General features: G+C 37.0%; 2 protein-coding genes and 1 pseudogene across 2 annotated transcripts; 2 read left to right on the top strand and 1 right to left on the bottom strand.

The window, feature by feature from the left end:
* Window positions 1–284: 284 nt before the first annotated feature.
* On the top strand, window positions 285–3,559 carry LOC117281306 (acetyl-CoA-benzylalcohol acetyltransferase-like; annotated as a pseudogene).
* Window positions 3,560–6,572: 3,013 nt separating this feature from the next.
* Window positions 6,573–11,623, bottom strand: LOC104115614 (bifunctional riboflavin biosynthesis protein RIBA 1, chloroplastic). Its single transcript, XM_009626290.4, has 7 exons — window positions 11,465–11,623; window positions 10,236–10,614; window positions 9,914–10,135; window positions 8,683–9,005; window positions 7,937–8,066; window positions 7,383–7,679; window positions 6,573–7,262 (listed from the first exon to the last, which is right to left on the bottom strand). Exons 1-7 carry the CDS (start codon window positions 11,512–11,514, stop codon window positions 6,999–7,001), a joined length of 1,665 nt encoding a protein of 554 aa, XP_009624585.1. The 5' UTR covers window positions 11,515–11,623; the 3' UTR covers window positions 6,573–6,998.
* Window positions 11,624–17,161: 5,538 nt separating this feature from the next.
* LOC138900673 (uncharacterized) lies at window positions 17,162–17,908 on the top strand. The gene has a single exon (XM_070187882.1). The coding sequence runs from the start codon at window positions 17,162–17,164 to the stop codon at window positions 17,906–17,908; it is 747 nt and encodes a 248-aa protein (XP_070043983.1).
* Window positions 17,909–20,234: the final 2,326 nt, after the last annotated feature.

Genomic DNA, 20,234 nt, shown 5'->3' on the forward strand with positions numbered 1-20,234 from the left:
TTCTCAATTACTTACACAATTGGAGGAACCATTGGCCCACACTTTATCCAAGTTTTACCCACTAGCTGGTAGACTTGTCAAAGATCAAGAACATCTCTTTATTGATTGCAGCGACCAAGGTGTTGAATATTTAGAAGCTAAAGTTGATGGGACACTAGCTGAGTTGCTTCGTCAAGGACTTGATGTTGAAAATTTGGATCAACTTTTACCACAAGAAGTTGGTCCAGCTGACTCTGCCACTAGTCCATTAGTGACTATCCAAACTACTTTATTTTATTGCGGAGGACTTGCTATTGGGGTGTGCGTTTCCCACAAAGTTGCAGATACTTCCATAGTCCTTTCATTCATCAATGGATGGGCCAAAGCAAATCAAGGAGAGAATATCAATAAGGTACTGTGCCCAGTTTTTCCGTTCCTTCATTGTTTTAACTTAAAAACTCTATGGTTCAAAACATTCCTGAACTTGCTGAATACATGGAAGTGAAAATCGTAATGAGAAGATTTCTGTTTGACGGGTCTGATATTGCTAGACTTGAAGAGTTATTCAAGGAAAATGCAACTACTGGCCGAGAAATCCAACCTACACGAGTGACATTGGTGACTGCTGTCATATGGAAGGCTTTAATCAGTATGGCTCAAGCCATACATGGCCAATTACGGCCTTCTTTACTAGTCATTGTTATTAACTTGCGGGGAAGAACTGCAGTTGTTCCCATATCCAAAAATGCTTTTGGGAACTCTTGGACTACACTCATTGCTCGCTTTACTCCAACGGGGAATATATTAGAATGGTTTCATTTGGTACCACTGCTGTCCAATGCAGTGAGAAACACTGCCAAGTTCATTAGTAAAGCAAGTAGTGAGGAGATTTCTTTGTTAGCAGCTACGACTTTTAAAGAGGAACAGGAAGGATTTTTGAAAAACAGCGGCATTGATGCATTTATATGTACCAGTTGGAGTAAGTTACCAGCATATGATGCTGACTTTGGTTGGGGAAGGCCTTCTTGGGTTAGCAGTGCACGTCGCTGCAGTGAAATGATCACTCTGTTGGATAGCAAATGTGGTGACGGAATTGAAGCATGGGTGTCTTTGAATGAGAAAGACATGTATGAACTTGAACGTGATAAAGACATTTGTACTTTTATTTCGTCGCAATAAATCATCTAAAAACAGTTAATTCACATCGTAGCAAGTTGTTGACTTTGTTATTTTTCTCTGGCCTTTCTTTATATTAGAACTGATCAGGACAGGTAATGTTGTTTTACATAACAGTAGAATGAAAGATACAGCAATTCATTGAAAATACATTTACTGTGAAGCTTGAGTCATTGAATAATTGTTGCTCGCGAGAGCTTGAAGTGGAGCTAGTAGTATCACCAGCAAAGTGTGATTTTGACCGCTTTGGGTTTCGCCATGGCTGGAGTTTGATCCACTTTCTATGGATTATAGGCTCTCTTGAAGTAAATATACATGCCAGTTGCATATTTTGGAGATTGGAAATAATCCGTTGTAAATGAGAAAAGTCAGCACAAGATAATTAAAGCACCTAAATTTAATCTACCTTGTTTGAATCACATGTTCTCTTGTAGGAAAGTTACATGCATCATGAATATTTTCGAGATTGTGGATGAGATTCCTTTGTAATGAGCAAATTCAAAACATGATAATTAAAGCACCTAAATTCTTTATGAAATTTATGTCGTGTTCATTACAAACGAGGGGAATAAACTAATGCCAACTAGTACAAAGTTGATGAAATGCGGAACATGTCTAAGGATGGGATTAGGCCTCTGTAAGAGAACCTGTTGACTGAGGAATATTTTAAGAACAACTTGAAATTCAGAAATCAACAAAACATAAAAAGAACTCTAGTCCAGAAATTTTGCCCCTTTTTATTTTTAGATATTTCCTTATTAAGAAAAATTCAGAGCTCTTTTTGTTTGTCTTTTTTTCTGTAGTGGATTTCAGGTTGTCAAGTCAATCCTTATGGCCAAGTTGGAGATTCAAATTCAGACAAGGAAAACGGTAAGGCCCTCAACTCCTACCCCAGACCACCTTTGGTTCCTCAATCTTGCATTGTTTGATCAGCTAGCTCGTCGTATCTATGTACCAGTACTACTCCACTACTTCTACTTGCCGAGCAGTGAATGGAACAGCGCAGAAAACACTGAAAGATATGATAAGCTGCAAAAATCTTTGGCTGAGACCTTAGCCAAGTTTTACCCTCTAGCAGGAAGATTTAGAAAAGATGACCTCTCAATTCACTGCAATGATGAAGGTGTTGAATATGTTGAAACCAAAGTCAATGCGATTCTTCCATGGTTGAGCTTTTGGACGATCTTCTTCCGAAAACAGATCTGCCATCAAGTCCATTACTTGGAGTACAAGTGAACATATTCAATTGTGGAGGCCTAGTCATTGGAATACAAATTTCTCACATCGTAGCAGATGCTTTCACGTTAGCAACATTTGTCACGTAATGGGCACACATTAGCCAAACAGGAACGACAAAGGGCTGTCTCTCAAGCTTCGGTCACTTGCAATCGCTCTTTCCCACAAGAGTGCTATCAGTACCTCAGCCTTCACCACCTTCCAACAGAGGCGCTAAGATTGCCAGAGGAAGGTTTGTGTTTAATGCTTTAGCAATAGCAAAGCTGAAAGACAAAATTGGCTCAAGTGCCACATTCACAAAACCTACTCGAGTGGTGGTGGTTATGTCGTTAATATGGAAATCTAGTGGGCATTTCCACATCCAAACATGGACAATCAAGGGACTCTACTTTATTCTTTCCCATAAATTTGAGGGGAAAATCAAAGATAACATCTACAGAACATGCTCTAGGGAATTTCTTGATGTCTGGAATTGCTACTCTCGAGGCTAACAAATCAAGAACAGAGTTGAATGATTTTGTTAACTTGGTAGGAAATGCATCAAGGAACACATCTGTAGGCATTGGTAAGGCAAGCATCGATGATATTACCTCTATGGTTGTTAAAAATAACACAGAATTTTCAAACAAGTTTGGTCAGAAAGACAAAATGGACATTTATGCTATGACTAGTTGGTGCAGATTCCCCTGGTATGAAGCCGACTTTGGCTGGGGAAAGCCATTCTGAGTGAGCTCTGTGGATCGATCTATGGAATTAATTAGTCTGTTTGACACAAAAGATGGTGATGGAATAGAAGCATGGTTAGGTTTGAATGAGAATGATATGACTGAATTCGAGAGAGACCCTGACATTTTGACATATTGTCCTCCACTTCAGAAGTAGCATTTGATTCCTCAAATTGGATAAATTGAAACTGCATTTGTCCAGTTGACAATTGTTTATGGTCTGTAACTGGTGTTCCAAATTTTAAGTGTTCTCTTTCATCAGAATTATTATTCTGCTGTTTGGGATCCTATAAAGAAATTGCTTACATTGATCCAGAACCTGCTAAGCCTTTTTAGGGACTGAGATTTAGCTTTAGTAATTGGCTAATCTTTCTCTTTTTGAGTTTGATGTTTAGATATTAAGATAATTGAGATTTAGCTTAAGTGGTTTTTTTGCCACTTCATTTCTGTTGTTCATGCTCTGAGAATTGCATCCGAATTGAATGGTTTGAAATATCTTGCAGGCATGCTAAAATGTGTAACATATTTTACCAGAATGCAAAGAAGTTTACTCATTTTACGGTATGTCACCATTAAATAGATGACAAAAGAAAACATATTTTTTGTAAGGAATTTAAATTCACTAGCACAACTCCAAGTTTAAGGCAACCTTTACTTTTTCCATAAAATTCACTCATGTCCCGCTTTCACGTATCTGAAAAACTTATCTCCTCCTATTTACTTCATGATGTGAGATTTTCGAAATTCACCATATTACATATTTTATAGAGCCAAACCCTAGTAGCCAAATGCCTTGCTATTAGTTAGGCACCTTGCATTGGTAGTTAGACGTCACATTTTAATCAATTCCATAGTTTTGGAGTTCAATAAACAACAATAATTACTTAAAGAGCAACTTGTGCAAAACTCATAGCGCATATAAAATATGTGACTTCATTTTAATAAGTAAACTTGACTTTTATATTTACAACAACAACAACTCAGTATAATGTCACTAGTGATGTCTGGGGAGGATAGTGTGTACGCAGATTTTATCCCTACTCTGGGATAGAAAGACTATTTCCGAGACTCTCGGCTCACTCCCTTGACTATTATATTTGCAAAGTGCAAATAGAGATGGAGACTATGTTGGTGCTTGCTCGGACATGACTTCCATCAAACGCATGGAAAGGTATCAGCGTTATCACAAAAGGTAACAAAAGAGGGGGGGGAAAAAACATACTCGTATTCTGTGCAATGAAATTTTAACCATACTCGTATTCTGTGCAATGAAATTTTAACCATGATTAATTAAACGTTATCATTTAACCGTTAAACGATATATACTCTCACGCTAATTTATGGTTTGAACTTTGATGACATAAATAAGTACTTTTCCCCGCGTAAGGTTTCTTGATGTGAAAGGATTAGACCACTTCCAATTTGTGGCATCCAATTCTAACCAATGACCAACTTTTAAAGAAAGTCCCCTTTGTGTCTCATTTCTTTTTACGTAGGGAAAATGGCCAAATATACCATTCTATCTGTATTTAACTCATGTTATATTATCGGACCAAATTTATTTTTACCGTTATATTATCGGGTTAAATTTACCCATATACTCAACAAACTTTTAAAAATAACCTTGATCTGTTAATTAATCCAAAATCTTCCAAATTCCTTTTATTTAAATCACTTGTTGTTCTTCTTGATCCACTATTTTAATTTCAAAAATTACTATTGATGTGAATGCTAAAGTTAATAGGCTATACAAATTATTCATAATTCCTTTTATTATCAATTCACCCATTTCTCTTTTTGTAATAAATAAAATTGGTTTAAAATTTTATTTATTTTTCAATCATATACATACCGTAGAATTTAGTGGATCTATTTATTGTGTATTACGCGTAACTGATCATCATGTATGTACATGTATATTCAAATATATTTTGTCATTGTCTGGTTAGTATAGAGTTCGATCGACTAACTTAAGAGTGCAAAATGTGTAGGCATTTAACTAAAACAAAGTTCAATTAGACAATGTAAAGTCTTCGAGAAACTTCAACTTCAATCACTAATACTTGCAAAGTCTCCATACATTTGGTGCAACGAATTCATTAAAATTTGGATGTTGCAAATACTTTTAGAATTTAGAAAAGTTACCTAATTTAGATTTTTCAATTTACTATACTTTGTTTATTCGGTTGTATTATTTAATATTATTTTCTCTTATTTTGTTTTCTCTAATTCAGAAAGCAGGTAAATGCCAATTATTTCAAAAATAATGGACCAAAAAGAACAACAAGTAATTTAAATAAAAGGAATTTGGGAGATTTTGGATTACTTAACAAATCAAGGGGTATTTTTAAAAATTTGCTAATTGTAGGGGTAAATTTGGCCCGATAGTATAACGGTATGGGTAAATTTGGTCTGATAGTATAACAGAGGTTAAATATAGACAATATATGAAAGTAGAGGAGTATATTTGACCCTTTTCCCTTTCCCTTATTTTGTCTTTTCTTCTGGCTAGTCATATGCCCCTCTGAAGCGGAGCCTTGGCGGAACTGGTAAAGTTGTTGTCATGTGACCAGGAGGTCACAGGTTCAATCCGTAGAAACAGTCTCTTGCATAAATGCGGGATAAGGCTGTGTACAATAAACCCTTATGGGTCGGCCCTTCCCCGGACCTCGCGGGAACTTAGTGCACCGGGCTACCCTAGTCATATGCCCCTCTGGCACATATATGGATGATCAATTCTTGGCAACAAAAAGAAAAAGTGCTCTTTAAACTGAGGGTGTGTTTGGTATAATGAAAAATATTTTTCGTGGAAAACAAGCAGTAATCTTACTCATTTTCCGGTGTTTGGTACGCAAATTAAGGAAAATAATTTTTCAAGAGTATTCATAAATAATTTAGATACAATAAACATGAAACCATAAACTTTCGAACCAACCTTTCGCACCCATAAATTCCATAAACTTCCGAACCGCTAAACTTTCGAACACGTAAACTCTATAATTTTTAAACCCGCAAACTTCCAAACACATAAACCTCCGAGCTCATAACTTTGAAACTCGTAAAATTTCGAACCTGTAAACTGAAAAATAAAAAAACCAAAACCGAAATCTGAAAAAAAAAGAAAAAAAAGAAAAAAAAAACCTTTTTGGAGAGAGGTGAAGGGGGTTCGGGGTTAGATGTGAGGGTAAGTGGAGTTTTTGAAAAATATTTTTCCTAATTTTTTCTAGGGAAGTCATTTTTTCCAATTTCAGGAAAATATTTTCCAAACTATTTTGTGCAACCAAACAGTGAAAAATGGGAACACTTCCGTCATACCAAACACACCTTGAAAGTGAAAAATATCTCCACATAAGCCTATTTACGAACACCTTTTAATTTTCAAAATACCAATATGCTGCTGCATCATCTTTGGGCAACTTTAAGGTTCAGCTAACTACTTATTATCAGTAAAAGGAATCAAACCAACATCCATCATGTTTAAATTGCCAACAATGACTCATTAACATCAAGTTGCTACCAAGCGTTACAGCCTATAGCAAGATTCCAAATACATTCAGCAATGCAAGAAATACACTCTCTTTCAATGTCTTTTTCCTCCTTTTCACTAACCCTTGAGATGGGACCAAGGACAAAGTCAATCGCGTTACTTTCTTATCAATGCTAATATACATTTAAGGACAAGAAGAATGTCCATAGACATAATCTTCACCAAGAAATCATTATTCCATTACAAGCAGCAATAAAACTATGACTAAGATCTGAATTATTTGTTATGGTATCCCGAGTTTGCATCCAGGTGATTGCTATGTCTCCAGCAAGTTGTTCACCAACAAGAACATCTTATCAGTTCCCAAGCCTAGAAACATTAATATGTTATGAATTCTATATAGTAGAAATATTCTCCGCGCTTGGTTTAACATTTGTTGTGCTGGTGCTGGTGCTGGTTGCAGGGCGAATAAGGTCCAACCCATATACATGGCCCATTTTAGCACGTTTTGTTTCCAGATATTTCTTGTTTTCTTTTGTAATGGGACACAGAAGTGGGACCCTACCAGAAATTGCCAAACCATAACCCTTAAGCCCTCTATATTTTGCAGGATTGTTTGTCATCAACTTCATGGTTCGAACACCAAGATCCCTCAACATCTGCAGAAGGATACAAGTTTAGCTTTGCTATATGATACGTAGATTTACATACAATTTACAGCATGATGCAGAAAGAGCTCATATGTACACCAGATTTTTTTTTTTATAGAAAGTAAGTACCTGCGCACCAATCCCATACTCTCTTGAATCAACGGGCAAACCAAGCTCTTCATTTGCTTCGACAGTATCACGTCCAGCATCTTGTAAATTATAAGCGCGAAGTTTGTGACCCAAACCAATTCCTCTACCCTCATGACCACGGAGGTAAACCAAAACCCCCCTGCCAGCAGCCTCAATTTGTTGCATTGCAAGCGCCAGCTGGTTCCCACAGTCACATCTGGCTGAACCGAATATATCTCCTGTGAGGCACTCTGAGTGTACGCGGACAAGAATATCTTGGCCGTCTCCAATATCTCCCTGTTCATTCCACAAACTCGTCCAAAATCAGTCCCAAACACGAAACGAACTTTGCCAATTAGATATTACCATAGTTTGCATTAATATAAATTTGCTACAAGGATGCCAAACTGTAAGATGGTGTAAGATACAATAGCACACGTGCTCTTCCCCTTTACAATTAAGAAAAAAGATGGAACCTCATGTTTCTACTAGATATACCTAGTTTTGTGATTACTGCTGAAGATAGATGAGAGAATATCCCCAAAGGTGCTCACCTTAACCATAGCAATGTGCTCAATTCCATCTATTATTGACTTGAAGCAATGGGCAGTGAATGGGCCCCACATAGTAGGTAATCTTGCAGCAGAAGCATGCTCTACCAACTGATCTCTTTTCCTCCTATATCTGTATAAAAGGAAGTTCTTGTCAGATGATATACCAAAAATTTAATGTAGTAGAAACAAGTGGAAGAGGGGCTAAAAGAATGCTTGCTTTCAAGCAAACTGGCTTGCTGGACAAAGCAAGGACAACGAAAGTCACATCTAACAAATTTTAAGATATTAGTGCAGCTAAATGCAGACCAAAAGAGAAAAAAATCAAAAGTAGACTTCTTATTCAACATAGAGAACTATCGACTTAAAGGGGAACTGACTGATGTAAAAGCAGGGAAAAAGAACATTTTTAGAAGTTGTTTAGTTAGAAACACAATGTGGATTCATAATTAGGAAGCTATTACAGCTTGGAGCTCCTGGCTATCAAAATAGAACTTTAACACAGCTCTTGGTTTCTCTCAAGGGATAAGGGGCATGAACTTTTGCATAATTTCTTATGCAGTTAGGATGAAAGAAAGATGAAGCTAAAAAGAAAATAGATCCAAAGTAAAAATAAAAAGAAGCTTCTCACTTCAGAACCATCAGAAGTATCTAGTCATCAAGTTACAGAAGGACAAAACAATAAAGCACCAAGGAATTATTCAGAAACAACGATTCCTAATGAAATCAGAAGGAGATCTGCTAACTACCTGATTAAATCAGCAACTGATATGATCTTCAAGTTATGTTCTTTTGCAAATTGACGAAGCTTAGGCAATCTGGCCATGGAACCATCTTCATCCACAATTTCGCATATTACTCCAACGGGGTCTAAGCCAGCTAACATGGCTAGATCCACAGAAGCTTCAGTATGTCCAGCTCGTTTTAGAACCCCACCTGGCCTGTATTTCAAAGGAAAAATATGACCTGGTCGGTTGAAATCCTCAGGCTTCGAATCTCCGGATGCAAGTGCCAGTACTGTCGTTGCTCTATCTTGAGCAGACACCCCTGTAGTTGTTCCATGTTTTGCATCCTGTGTGATTGTTTTACCATCAATACTCCATAAGTATCAATTTAAGAGGATACTACTAGACTAGGGTGCTAAAAGGACAACCAGCAGCAAGAGGAAGCACACACGAGGAATAATTCTCAAAAAGTTTTTTGACTCAGAATCCCAGTAAGAAATTAAATGCTAGCAGTAAATGTTTGTAATAAATGAGCCTTAAGTATGTTGGTTTACATGTTTACCATTAGCAAATGTAGAAGTAAAACAGAGAAGACAAAGATAGTTGTACTCCACACAGCTGCAAGAATTGCAAGACCATATCCTTAAAATATCCCCTGGGGAAACACAGTATTCCGGCATTGACTGGGAGTTAAAGTTAATGCATTTAGGAAAGTGGTAAGCAAAGAAGGCATGCTTGCATATACAAGTTAAACGTAAATTTTAGAATTTCTGTTCTCCTCATCTCTCAAAACAGAACAAATCCACTGTGATTCATTTGATATGTTAAAATAGGGAACACATTTGATAAGTTTCTTTGCACATATTTACTTTTTCATTTTCTGAATTCACGAAGTGTCGAAGTCAGCTTGAGGTCACCACGAATACTTGCTAATGAGGTGCTAATTACATATCTTATGTATCCCAGCAATTATGGTGTTGCACTAAGGTAGTATTCTTTCTATCTACAGACTGCCCACAAATAATACTAATAAGCATTTTTTTAACTCTTGTAACAAATTCATAGCAGAAAATTCATAACATCTTTCTTTCTTTCTTTGGGTCGTATGCTTTAGAAATCAAACAACTTATGTATCAGGGAGGTTTGGAAATGTTAATCCAGATTCTGAAATGAGAACTAGCCTGCCAATAAGCAAGTAAATTTTCCTCCTCCAACAAAGAGACATGCAAAGGTGAGTGATTAAGTTAATACATACCACTGAGACTGTAAATGCTGTACAAAGTTTCTCCTCATTCTTTTTATCGTTTACCATCAGAGGAAGCTGTAACCTCTCCAAGTCTTCCTCTAACATGCTCACACACACTATCCCTGTTCCATGCCTCACAAAGAAAGCCATAGCTTCTGGTGTAGCTTTGGATGCAGCCATTACTAAATCCCCTTCATTTTCTCTGTCTTCATCATCTACAACTAGCACCATCTGCAAAATGGATTGACTTAGTTTACATAACATGAGAGACAAGCTTTTGATGAATTTTAAGAACCATCTTTTTTTCTTTTTGATAAGTTTAAGAACCTACTTTTCCTTGGCGAACGTCTTCGATGGCCTCAGGAACAGATGAGAAACCTTGTGTCGGCCGATCCAAATCGAATTCATCATTATCTAAAGGAAAGCCATTTGTCGTGGGAACAACATCTGCTGCTAGTGTTCCAAAGGCTACAGCATCAGGTTGAGTCTCAGTTCCAGTAAATAGACTACTGAACAGAGAACTGTCACCCCTGGATTGAGAAAGGGCGTCTCCTTCACTCGATAAGAATGTAGATTTAATCTTAAAATCATTCTTGATGGTAAAGTGTGCTCTAGCATTAAGCCGTATGAATGACTCTGAAGAGACCCCATTAACAGAATATACATCTCCAGAGTGCAGTCCATTGAACAACTTGAAGTTCTTTAATGCTCTACAAAAAAAGTGAGCAAATCAGGTAGATGAAAAATCGATATTTAAACGGGTGAATGTTGAATGCTGAACCACATGAAAGATTTGAACATTATAAACTAAGCTGATGCCAATAACTGATCTTAGTAAGTTTTTGCATTGCTAAATATGCTACACCTGAATAAATTTTACATATCCATTTTCCTGCTTAGCATCTTCTCTGTGCTATCCAAAATCTATTTGCTTAAAGTAAGATCAGAAGTAGCAACAAAACTAAACCTTTTTTCTAAACAAAAGACATCATCAACATACACCAATTGTTATCGTCTGTACATAAGTTTTCTGATACTGGTACATATTAAATCTCCTAAAAATCTAACAATCATCTATGCAAAAGCGACTGTGGACTCTTGACACCTTCAAGAGTTCTGTTACTCCTTCTCCCCATATAAGCCCAAAAACATAAAAGCATATAAAAACTTAATAAACCCCCTTTTTTGCAGGAAAGTTTTAAATCTTGCTTCAGGTGCTACTATTAAGCCTCAATCCTTACTAAACAAAAAGGCATAAAAAATTCCATGACAAAAGGCAAATATAAGGAGACTTTAAAAGCATTAAAATTGTATAACTAATTGATGCAGATAACTCTCTAAAGTTGAACAAAAACAACAGCATAACTTGCACAAACAAAAGATGCTGAATCCACAGTGTATTCACATAATAAGAACAAAGTCCTCAAACTGATCCAAATTAAACATGCCCAAAAAAAAGAATGAATCCGGTAGAAGGACTACAAAACCCCAAAATCAAATTAGAAATACAGCTCAGTTGCAAAAACACAATTCTTGGAAAATAAGCAAAGAAAAACTTACTCGGAACGAGATAAACATGTTGAAGAGAGAGAAATGTTGATAGAAGCCATTAATGTTGTTTGAACGAAAACAATAAGATTTCAGAAAGGTTTAGGAAATAGGAAGGTTGGAAGAATTAAATGCTATGGTACTTTGCTGGTGATGTCCTATTTCTCACTGACTAATAGGAATCTATTATATAGCTGCCCACAAGTGGAATATTATATCCCCATTGAGCCAACAAATGTTTCTTTATTTTTTTAACAGCATGCCGTTTTTTGTTGTTGATAATAAAGTTAACTAATGTGGTTCATATTCCTGTCAAAAAGTATTGTATGGATAACCCTTGGTTCATCGTATTATGTTGTGACAGAGCAAAATTCAAAATTTAAAGTTTATTGGTTCTGAATTTGTCATAAAATTTATAATTCGTTTTAGTTATTGGATTCGCAATTAAATATTTATATATAAATTTTCAAGTATAAATAAAATATTTAAGCAAAAGTGACTGGTTCATCCGAACCCATAAATTATACGGTGTTGTGACAACTAATTTAATATGTATTGGCATGAATAGTGACGATTGCCGAATATATTGGTATGGGTCATGCTTCAGCACGATTACAAGCATGGATCCCCATAATATTCTAGTATTAAACACTACAATTAAAAATTAGACATGTGAATAAATGAGTTTGCATACAAAATATTTGAATTAGGAGTGATTATAAATACATATAGGCATAGCGAGGAAATAATGTCGAAGAAACTCTGAAATGCAAATTTTAGAAAAGTTTTTGCAACTCTATATTTGGAGAGAAAAAGATAATACCCCATCTTATCAATTTTATGGATATTTATAATATTTTTTTTAATAATATTAGAGGAACAAATATGTTTGCGCTACTTTATAGAAATATGATTTTATCTTCTGGATATCGCTACTCAAATATTAGCAAAATTTGAGATCAAGAGCAACAAATCAATTAGGAAGTTCTAGTCAGTGGACAATAAATATGTTTACGCTATTTTTATTTAATAAAAAATTTGATCCCTACATCTACATGCATGCTAAATGCCTACTAGTTACAACAAGTTAGGAACGCCTACTAATGTGCTACAGTAACATACAATAGAATACTCGCAATTTGTTATTTTTGTTGTATAACTTTTGAAAATACGTGATTAGGAAATAATAAATGGTGCATTTCTAATGTTTAATTATTACTATTATTTTACCTATTATTCGTAATTTTTGCTAAAACGGTTTCAGGTTTGAGTCTTGAATATAGAGTTATTTTTGTGACAAAATATTTTAACTTCAAGTAGGAACTTTTCGATGCGAATTCTAAACTAGTCGAGTCTCAATATAAGTACCGAATAACATATGAAACCAGAAAAGGATTATTAAACCGAATCCAAGAAGAAACCAAAAACGATTTGAGTTGTGAAAAGAAGGAAGAGGAATGGGCAGAAGCTATGGCCCAATAATACTTGTCTGTTATTAATTGCATATATAACCCATTTGTGGCTCTTATCAGATTCCTATACCAAACTGTGGGTTGGCGACTGGCTGGCTGTTATATTCCGCTGGACCAATCCAATTGCAATAAATAAATAAATCCACGATTCAGATTCAATCCCTGATCCCAGTTTCACCTTTGAACCAATTTCCAATTCCAATTTTGGCTGCTGGTCAAAGTGTGGCCCACTTGCGTCTTCTTTTACTCGTTTTCATTTCGCTTGATCACCTTTTTATTATTACATCGTATCTAGGAATGTTCAAAATCGAACCGTACTCGTTAACTGAATCGAAAAAATAATTTATTAACTTATTTGTATCAAGTTATCGGAGTAACGGCTGGTGAACAGATTGAAATTTATAATACGGTTTAACGATTTGAGGACGGATTACTCAATTTTCTTATCGGATAAACCGTTAACCCGTTAAAAAAATTTTATATTTATATTTTTACCCGTATGTATATAAAGTAATTTTTGAAACCGTAAGGTACTCTTTGGGAACTTCAAGATACTCTTTCTTGAATTCCCAACTATTGTTTCCTCTTTCTTTTGCCGTCAAAACATGTTATGTTTACAATATATTAAAAAGCGTGTACTCAAAATAAAGTATATTAAGAAGTTACGTGCATCTCTTCTTTTCTTTTCTTTTTTTCTGTTTTTGGTATACACATTCCTTGATTGTACGGTTGTCCCGAAGAGTAAGGGATAAAAGACACTTAGTTTTAGTACTTTTTAACATAGCAGTAGTAATTAAATCTGACAACTTATAGAAAAATATTCTTCGCTATGCAACCAAAAGAATTAGGATTCAAAAATTTTCTATTTGATTTAGCCGATAAACCGCCTGATAATCGTTAATCTGATACCAATTCGCCTGTTGTCTTATTGGATGGCTAGCGGATTACTATATTTATAATCCGATAGCCGATAAGCCGAACCGTTAAGCGTAATAATCCGCTCAATCCGTCCGATAAGCACCCCTAGTCATATCTTTTAAAGAATTTTTTGAACATTCACAAAGTGTAATATGCGAGATATTTAGTGGGCGTTTGGACATAAGAAATGTAAAATTCCAGAAAAACGTGAAAAAAATTTTTAAGTAAAAATGGTATTTGAAAGTTAGAGTTGTGTTTGGACATGAATACAATTTTGGGCTATTTTTGAATTTTGTGAGTGATTTGAAGTAAAAATTTTGAAAAACAGCCTTGTGGAGTTTTTTAAATTTTCGAAAAATTTCGAAATTCATCTTCAAGTGAAAATTAAAAATTTCATGGTCAAACGCTGATTTCTAAAAAAAAGTGAATTCTTTTTTTAAAAAAGTAAAAAATTTTGTATGGCCAAACGGCCCCTTAATTCTCCTTACTACACAAAAAGTGAATTACTCGTTCTGAAGTAAAAACTTAGGGGAACAATAGTCAATTTGGCCAATTTTGAATTGATATTGATCAACATTCTTTGATTATGGAAATAATATAATTTGTATGATTTTGTTATGTAAAATAAGATAAGAAGTATTATAACATTGCAATTAGTTAAGACGGCAATCAGTATCGAGCTAAACATGTAAATCTAAAAGGTCAGTTGTAACCTATTCCTATAAAGGCAAGTAAAAACATCGTCCGAAAAAAGACGTCATTACATATTCTAAAGAGGAAAGTAGTCGGAGTCTTTGTTATACAAGAATAAAAAGTCTCTCTAAAAACAGTAGTGAGAGAAAGCAAAAAGCTCATTAATAACAACACACATCTTCACCGCCCCTTCAACCAATGATGAACCCAGCAACGTACACTGAACTAACTGATCAAGAAATTGATCAACTACATCGTAGCAAACACAAGCCTAAAGATTTTCCTACCTAAGGTGAAGAACCTCATCATGACAAGGTAAGTTTTCGAGACACTCTATCCCCAATGCCGCCCACAATCCCCACTGATTTTGAAACATCCTTCCTCCAAAAATTATGTCTAGACGATGAACAATCTAATCCCTCACAGCACCCCCATTTCATACCCATCTCATCAGCTGATAAAACACGCCTATACCGCCCCCGGCACTAATCATTAATTAATTACTATGTAAAAGAGTTACCTGTCATTTTCTAAAAAATAAACTCCAACTACTATGGCAAACCACCGAATCACTTCAACTTATTGATTTGGGTTATGATTATTACTTCATTAAATTTTCGTGCGTTGAAACTTACAACAAAGTACTTCACCAAGGCCCTTGGTTTATTGGTTCTCAATACCTCACGGTCCGCATTTGGGAGCCAAAGTTTAACTCTGACACTGCCCTTACAACTTTCTCTATTATTTGGATTAGGTTATAAGAATTACCCACTGAATACTATGATCTTCAAATAATTAGCAAAATAGCCAAATTAATAGGTACTTTACTTAAAATAGATACCTGCACAGTACAAATAACTCGGGGTAGATACACCCGCCTTTGTATCCTAGCCCCACTAGATATATCCCTCCCCACTGAAGTGTTACTAGGAAACCACTTACAATAAATACACTATGAAGACTCTATTAATCTTTGTATTAAATGTGGCTGCTTGGGACACAATGCCACATAGTGTTCATTAACCCCACAGTCACAGACATCGCCACCCAATATTACCAACCCATTAGAGACAACTTCTAATAACCCTAACAATGAAATTTTGAGTACTTAAAAAATAGTCACTTACTCCAAACCACCCAGGAAAACCACTACTGGAATTAGTAAACCGACTACCATAAACAACCCAAATCCCCACGTTGAAGAACAAAGAACAAAGCCAAGTGGGACTCATTTCACTACTTATAACACTAACAATATTACCCTAACTAATAGATTTGATTTTTTAAGTACCAATACACTCAATGACATGTCAGAATCCCATCCCTATGATCCCACCTCTATAACCGCAAAACTTGTTACTTACACCGTCCAAACATCTACTACTACTCTTCCTACATATTTAGGCATCCCTAATACAAATAAAACCCCTACATAATTTACATCCCATAATACTTCCTCTTCCAACTTAAAGAAATCACCCCCTCTCCACCCCTTAATCCGTAAATCTCTTAACAAGAAATTATATCCCACTACCCACCCTACATAACAGACTTATAATAATTTCACAACTACATACTCTACTAACCCTACCATTATAGACCACTCGAAAACCTCAAACCCTCAACACTATTGCACTTCTGATGAACGAAACCTAGAACACCTACCCACCCCAGTGCCACCTCATACACAAGAACCATCCACGCTGCCTCCACCACATCATTCCTCTCCTACACATTTCCACCAAACTGAGGAATTATCTACTATCTCTGCACATTCACTTCATCATTGACTCAACACATATGAAGAATGACGGCAGCATCACAATACCTATACCATCGATTGTAGCTCTATCACCAATTTTTAGAAGCAATGAATCCCATCATGAAACACTGCCTTCTAAATGCCCGTCTACATTCCCAAGACCATCGTCTACCCCTTCAAATACTTCCCCACAATCTCATATTGGATTGCTTACAACCATCACTACACCATCTAACTACTCTCATACCATAGACAGTCATGTATCGTCACGACTACCAAAAGCACCACCACCACCATCAACGCCCACGTCATTTCATCAACAACATTCACATCAACCACTATAACTATCCTACCACACCACAACATCTTCCACCACTTGTAAGGCCCCAAAAAATCGCAAAGGAATTTAAGGTTTTGTAGTGCTGAAGTAGGCTTACGTGTTTGAGGACTGGCCAAAGAGTCAATATCACCCCAGGAGTGGCAGTTGATTCTATATTTGATGATGCGAGTGAGCACCCGAGGGGTGAGGATATTCTCTTAATTACTACACTGCCTGATTCTACTACAACTGATCAGACCGCACTTGTCCCTACACCTATTGAGGGTGCAACGGTCCCTCCGACTGATATTCCAGTTTCATCCCCAGCTTTCGATTCCGGTGTTTCTGATGGGGATCTTAGGGGAGCCATACAAATATTGGTTAAGATAGTGGATTCCCAAGCCCAGAAATCAAATGTTGCACCTACTTCTTATAGTCTGCAGGGGGATTCCACTAATTTCAAAGTGAACAGGTTTTTTTAGTTAGATCCTTTGATGTTTACGGGTACTAACCCCGAGGAGGACCCCCAAGACTTCATTGATAAGATGCACAAGACTCTACGAGTTATGCATGCTACTGAGACGGAGGCAGTGGAGTTAGCCTCCTACCTCCTAAAAGAGGTGGCATATTCTTGGTTTGAGCTATGGGAGGATTACCGTGAGGAGGGAAGTCCTCCGGCGAGGTGGAATGAGTTTACCGATGCTTTTATTGACCATTTCTTGCCTGCCGAGACTAAGGCGGCCCGTGCCGCTGAGTTTGAGTGCCTGAGGCAAGGTAACTTGAGCGTATGGGAGTATCATATGAGGTTCGCGCACCTGTCCAAGTATGCTATTTACATGTTGCCCACTATGGAGGCTAAAGTGCGCCATTTTGTGCAAGGCCTTAGCCCCTTGGTTATTAATGAGGTCTCTACAGCTGCCTTGAATTCTGATATGAATTATGGAAAAATAGTGGCATTCGCTCAAGCTACGGAGGATCAAAAGTTAAAAAGAAAGACAAATCAAGATAACAACAAAAAGACCCGATCCGCGGGCAATTTTAGTGGCTCCTACAATAGGGGTGATGGTGGAAAGGAATTACATAGGAGAGTGTCATCCGGACCCACGCAGTCAGTTATTCAGTCTTTAGCTAGATCACTACCATCAGGGCCTGATCAGCAGCAGTGGAGCCATAGTATGCCAGACCAAGGCAACAAGGGATCTAATCAGCAGGACCAATTAAGTGGGAACTATCAGCTACTGCAGAGGCCTACATGTCCCAAGTGTAGGAGGCGTCATTTGGGGGTGTGCTGACGTGACACTAATGAATATTTCGCGTGCAGAGTCAAGGGTCATCAGCTAAGGCACTGCCCCAATAACCAAGGGACAGTAAGTAAATCCCTCAACCCTTTTTTTCTATTTTTGTTATGTGTGTGACCATAGAGTTTCGTGCCATGTATGCTTGACCATGGATGGTACTTCCTTATATGTTCAGACCTTCAACCACGGTAAGTTTAACTCATACGGTAATGATGATGTGCGATGGCAATAGGTTTTGGTAGGGGGAAGGATTAGAGGTGTTAAGCCAAGCTTATAACACAACTTAAGTGATTAGGAAGGATGTCTAAGGGGTTGTTCATATAGGAGAAATATGTGGGTGAAGGTGTATGCCCTTAGTCACTCTATAGGCGTATGTGCATAAGCTTTCACATATAAGAAAACGCGAATTGCTTGTCATATTTTAATATCTAAGTGTGGACAGACGTGTTCAGAATATTTCACGAATGTTGTGTGAGGCTAAAGGTCGATGCTAGAAATTTGAAGATCATGTTTCGTATTGTCTCTTAAAAGTAGAGATTCAGGAAGATCAAGAAAAGTTGTGAGGTTCCCACAATGATATACTCTAGTATGTCGAATCATAACTGGGTCAAGGAGTGGCTACAAGAATGTATTTTGAGGAGTATAGGGCAAATGAAGTATGTGATTATCGTGTATTGGGTTGTTGTTCCACTGTGTGGTGTGTGGTGTGGCGGGAGATGAAAGTTTCCCATGGATGGTCCAAAGTTGGTGTGGCAGAGTTGATAGGGGGCCAGAACTCGTTCACTGATTTATGAAGAGAGTCAAGATCATCACAAAATTGTTATTTTAAAAGAATGTTAGGAGTTAACATTCCATTAGTGACGTCCAAACTTGTACAGTGTATGCAAATGCTCCAATTGATAATATAATACCTAGGATGTCACAGTTAGTATTGTTTTCATGTATGTGGTATAATGTGGTGTTATCTATTTGTTGATAGGATCAATTTCTGGGATTCTCTGGCAGGTGGATAGGTCCAATTACAGGGGAGACTCTGCCAAATTTTCTGGAAAAAAATTGGGAGTTAGTCAAATTGGGGGCTCATGATGTGTGAAAGGAGAAACGAATTATATTAAGGGTCTGGGCGGACTCTACACCTTATTCGAGGACGAATGATCCTAAGTGGGGGAGAATATAAGGCCCCAAAAAAAATTTGCAAAGGAATTTAAGGTTTTGTGGTGTCGAGGTAGGCTTACGTGTTTGAGGATTGTAAAAATTCTTCGCGGTGAGCAAGCTCACCGCGACTCGGACTTTTTGGGTTAAAGAATGCACTGAGGAGTGGATGAAAATTTTTGGCAAAAGAAGGAAATTTTGCGGTCTGTTTCGCGACCGTAGAACCGTTTCGCGGTCCGCACTCCTGTCGCAGAGTTAGCACGAGGAAATTTTGTTGGGCAGCTCTGCGGACTGCAGAACGGTCGCAAACCTGACTAGTGTAGCCCAGTTCTAGGCATCAGTTACCTATTATGCGGTGCATTCTGCGATCGCAGAGTTGAGATCGGAGGGTCCATTTTCTGATTTTTTTCAACCCGACCTCATTTTGATAAATAGCCTTTGGGGCTTATTTTGAGGCAATCATCTGATGATTTTAGGGAGAGGTTAGAGCATTTTAGATAGAGAAGGAGGAAACCTAACATTCTAATCATCTATCCTTGCCCCAATCTTCAAGAATCAAGGAAGCCAATCACAAGATCTTCATCTAAGAGGTAAGGTTCTAACCCTAGTCTTCAATTTCGAGTTTAGGTAAAAGATGGGTAATGAGGAGTATGATTATTGGGTGTGGGAGTTGTTTATCCTATATGCATATACCATCAAGGGTAGTGGGAATATTATTGAGCTCTTTTGGGTAAACTTTGGGTGGTGGGATGAAAGAATCCACCTTAGGAGGACCTTGAAACCTTATTGCACACCTAGTGTTTGATAAAATGCTCAAGTGAGTTGGAACTATGAACTCCTTTCTAATTTGTGTTCAATGTTGCTATATCTCTAAATATATCGAAGTGGCTAAGATTTCTGGAATGTTGTAGTAACTTAAGGAAAGCTCAAGAAAGGTATGTTGGCTAAACTCCTTTTGTAGAATCGAATCCATGATGTCCTCATAAATTGTAATTATAATTGGCTCAAGCTCTTATATCTCATATTCCGAGTTGCTCTTTATAAACTTGACTTTCCAAATAAAACTCTGTGTTAAAAGATATATGTTCAAAATGTGTTCCGAATGCTCTTATCCTATTGTGTTATCCTTCGAGATTGTATTTAAATGTGACCATGTGTCGAAATGTTA

This window comes from Nicotiana tomentosiformis, chromosome 1, assembly GCF_000390325.3.
Source record: "Nicotiana tomentosiformis chromosome 1, ASM39032v3, whole genome shotgun sequence".
Classification (NCBI taxonomy): domain Eukaryota; kingdom Viridiplantae; phylum Streptophyta; class Magnoliopsida; order Solanales; family Solanaceae; genus Nicotiana; species Nicotiana tomentosiformis.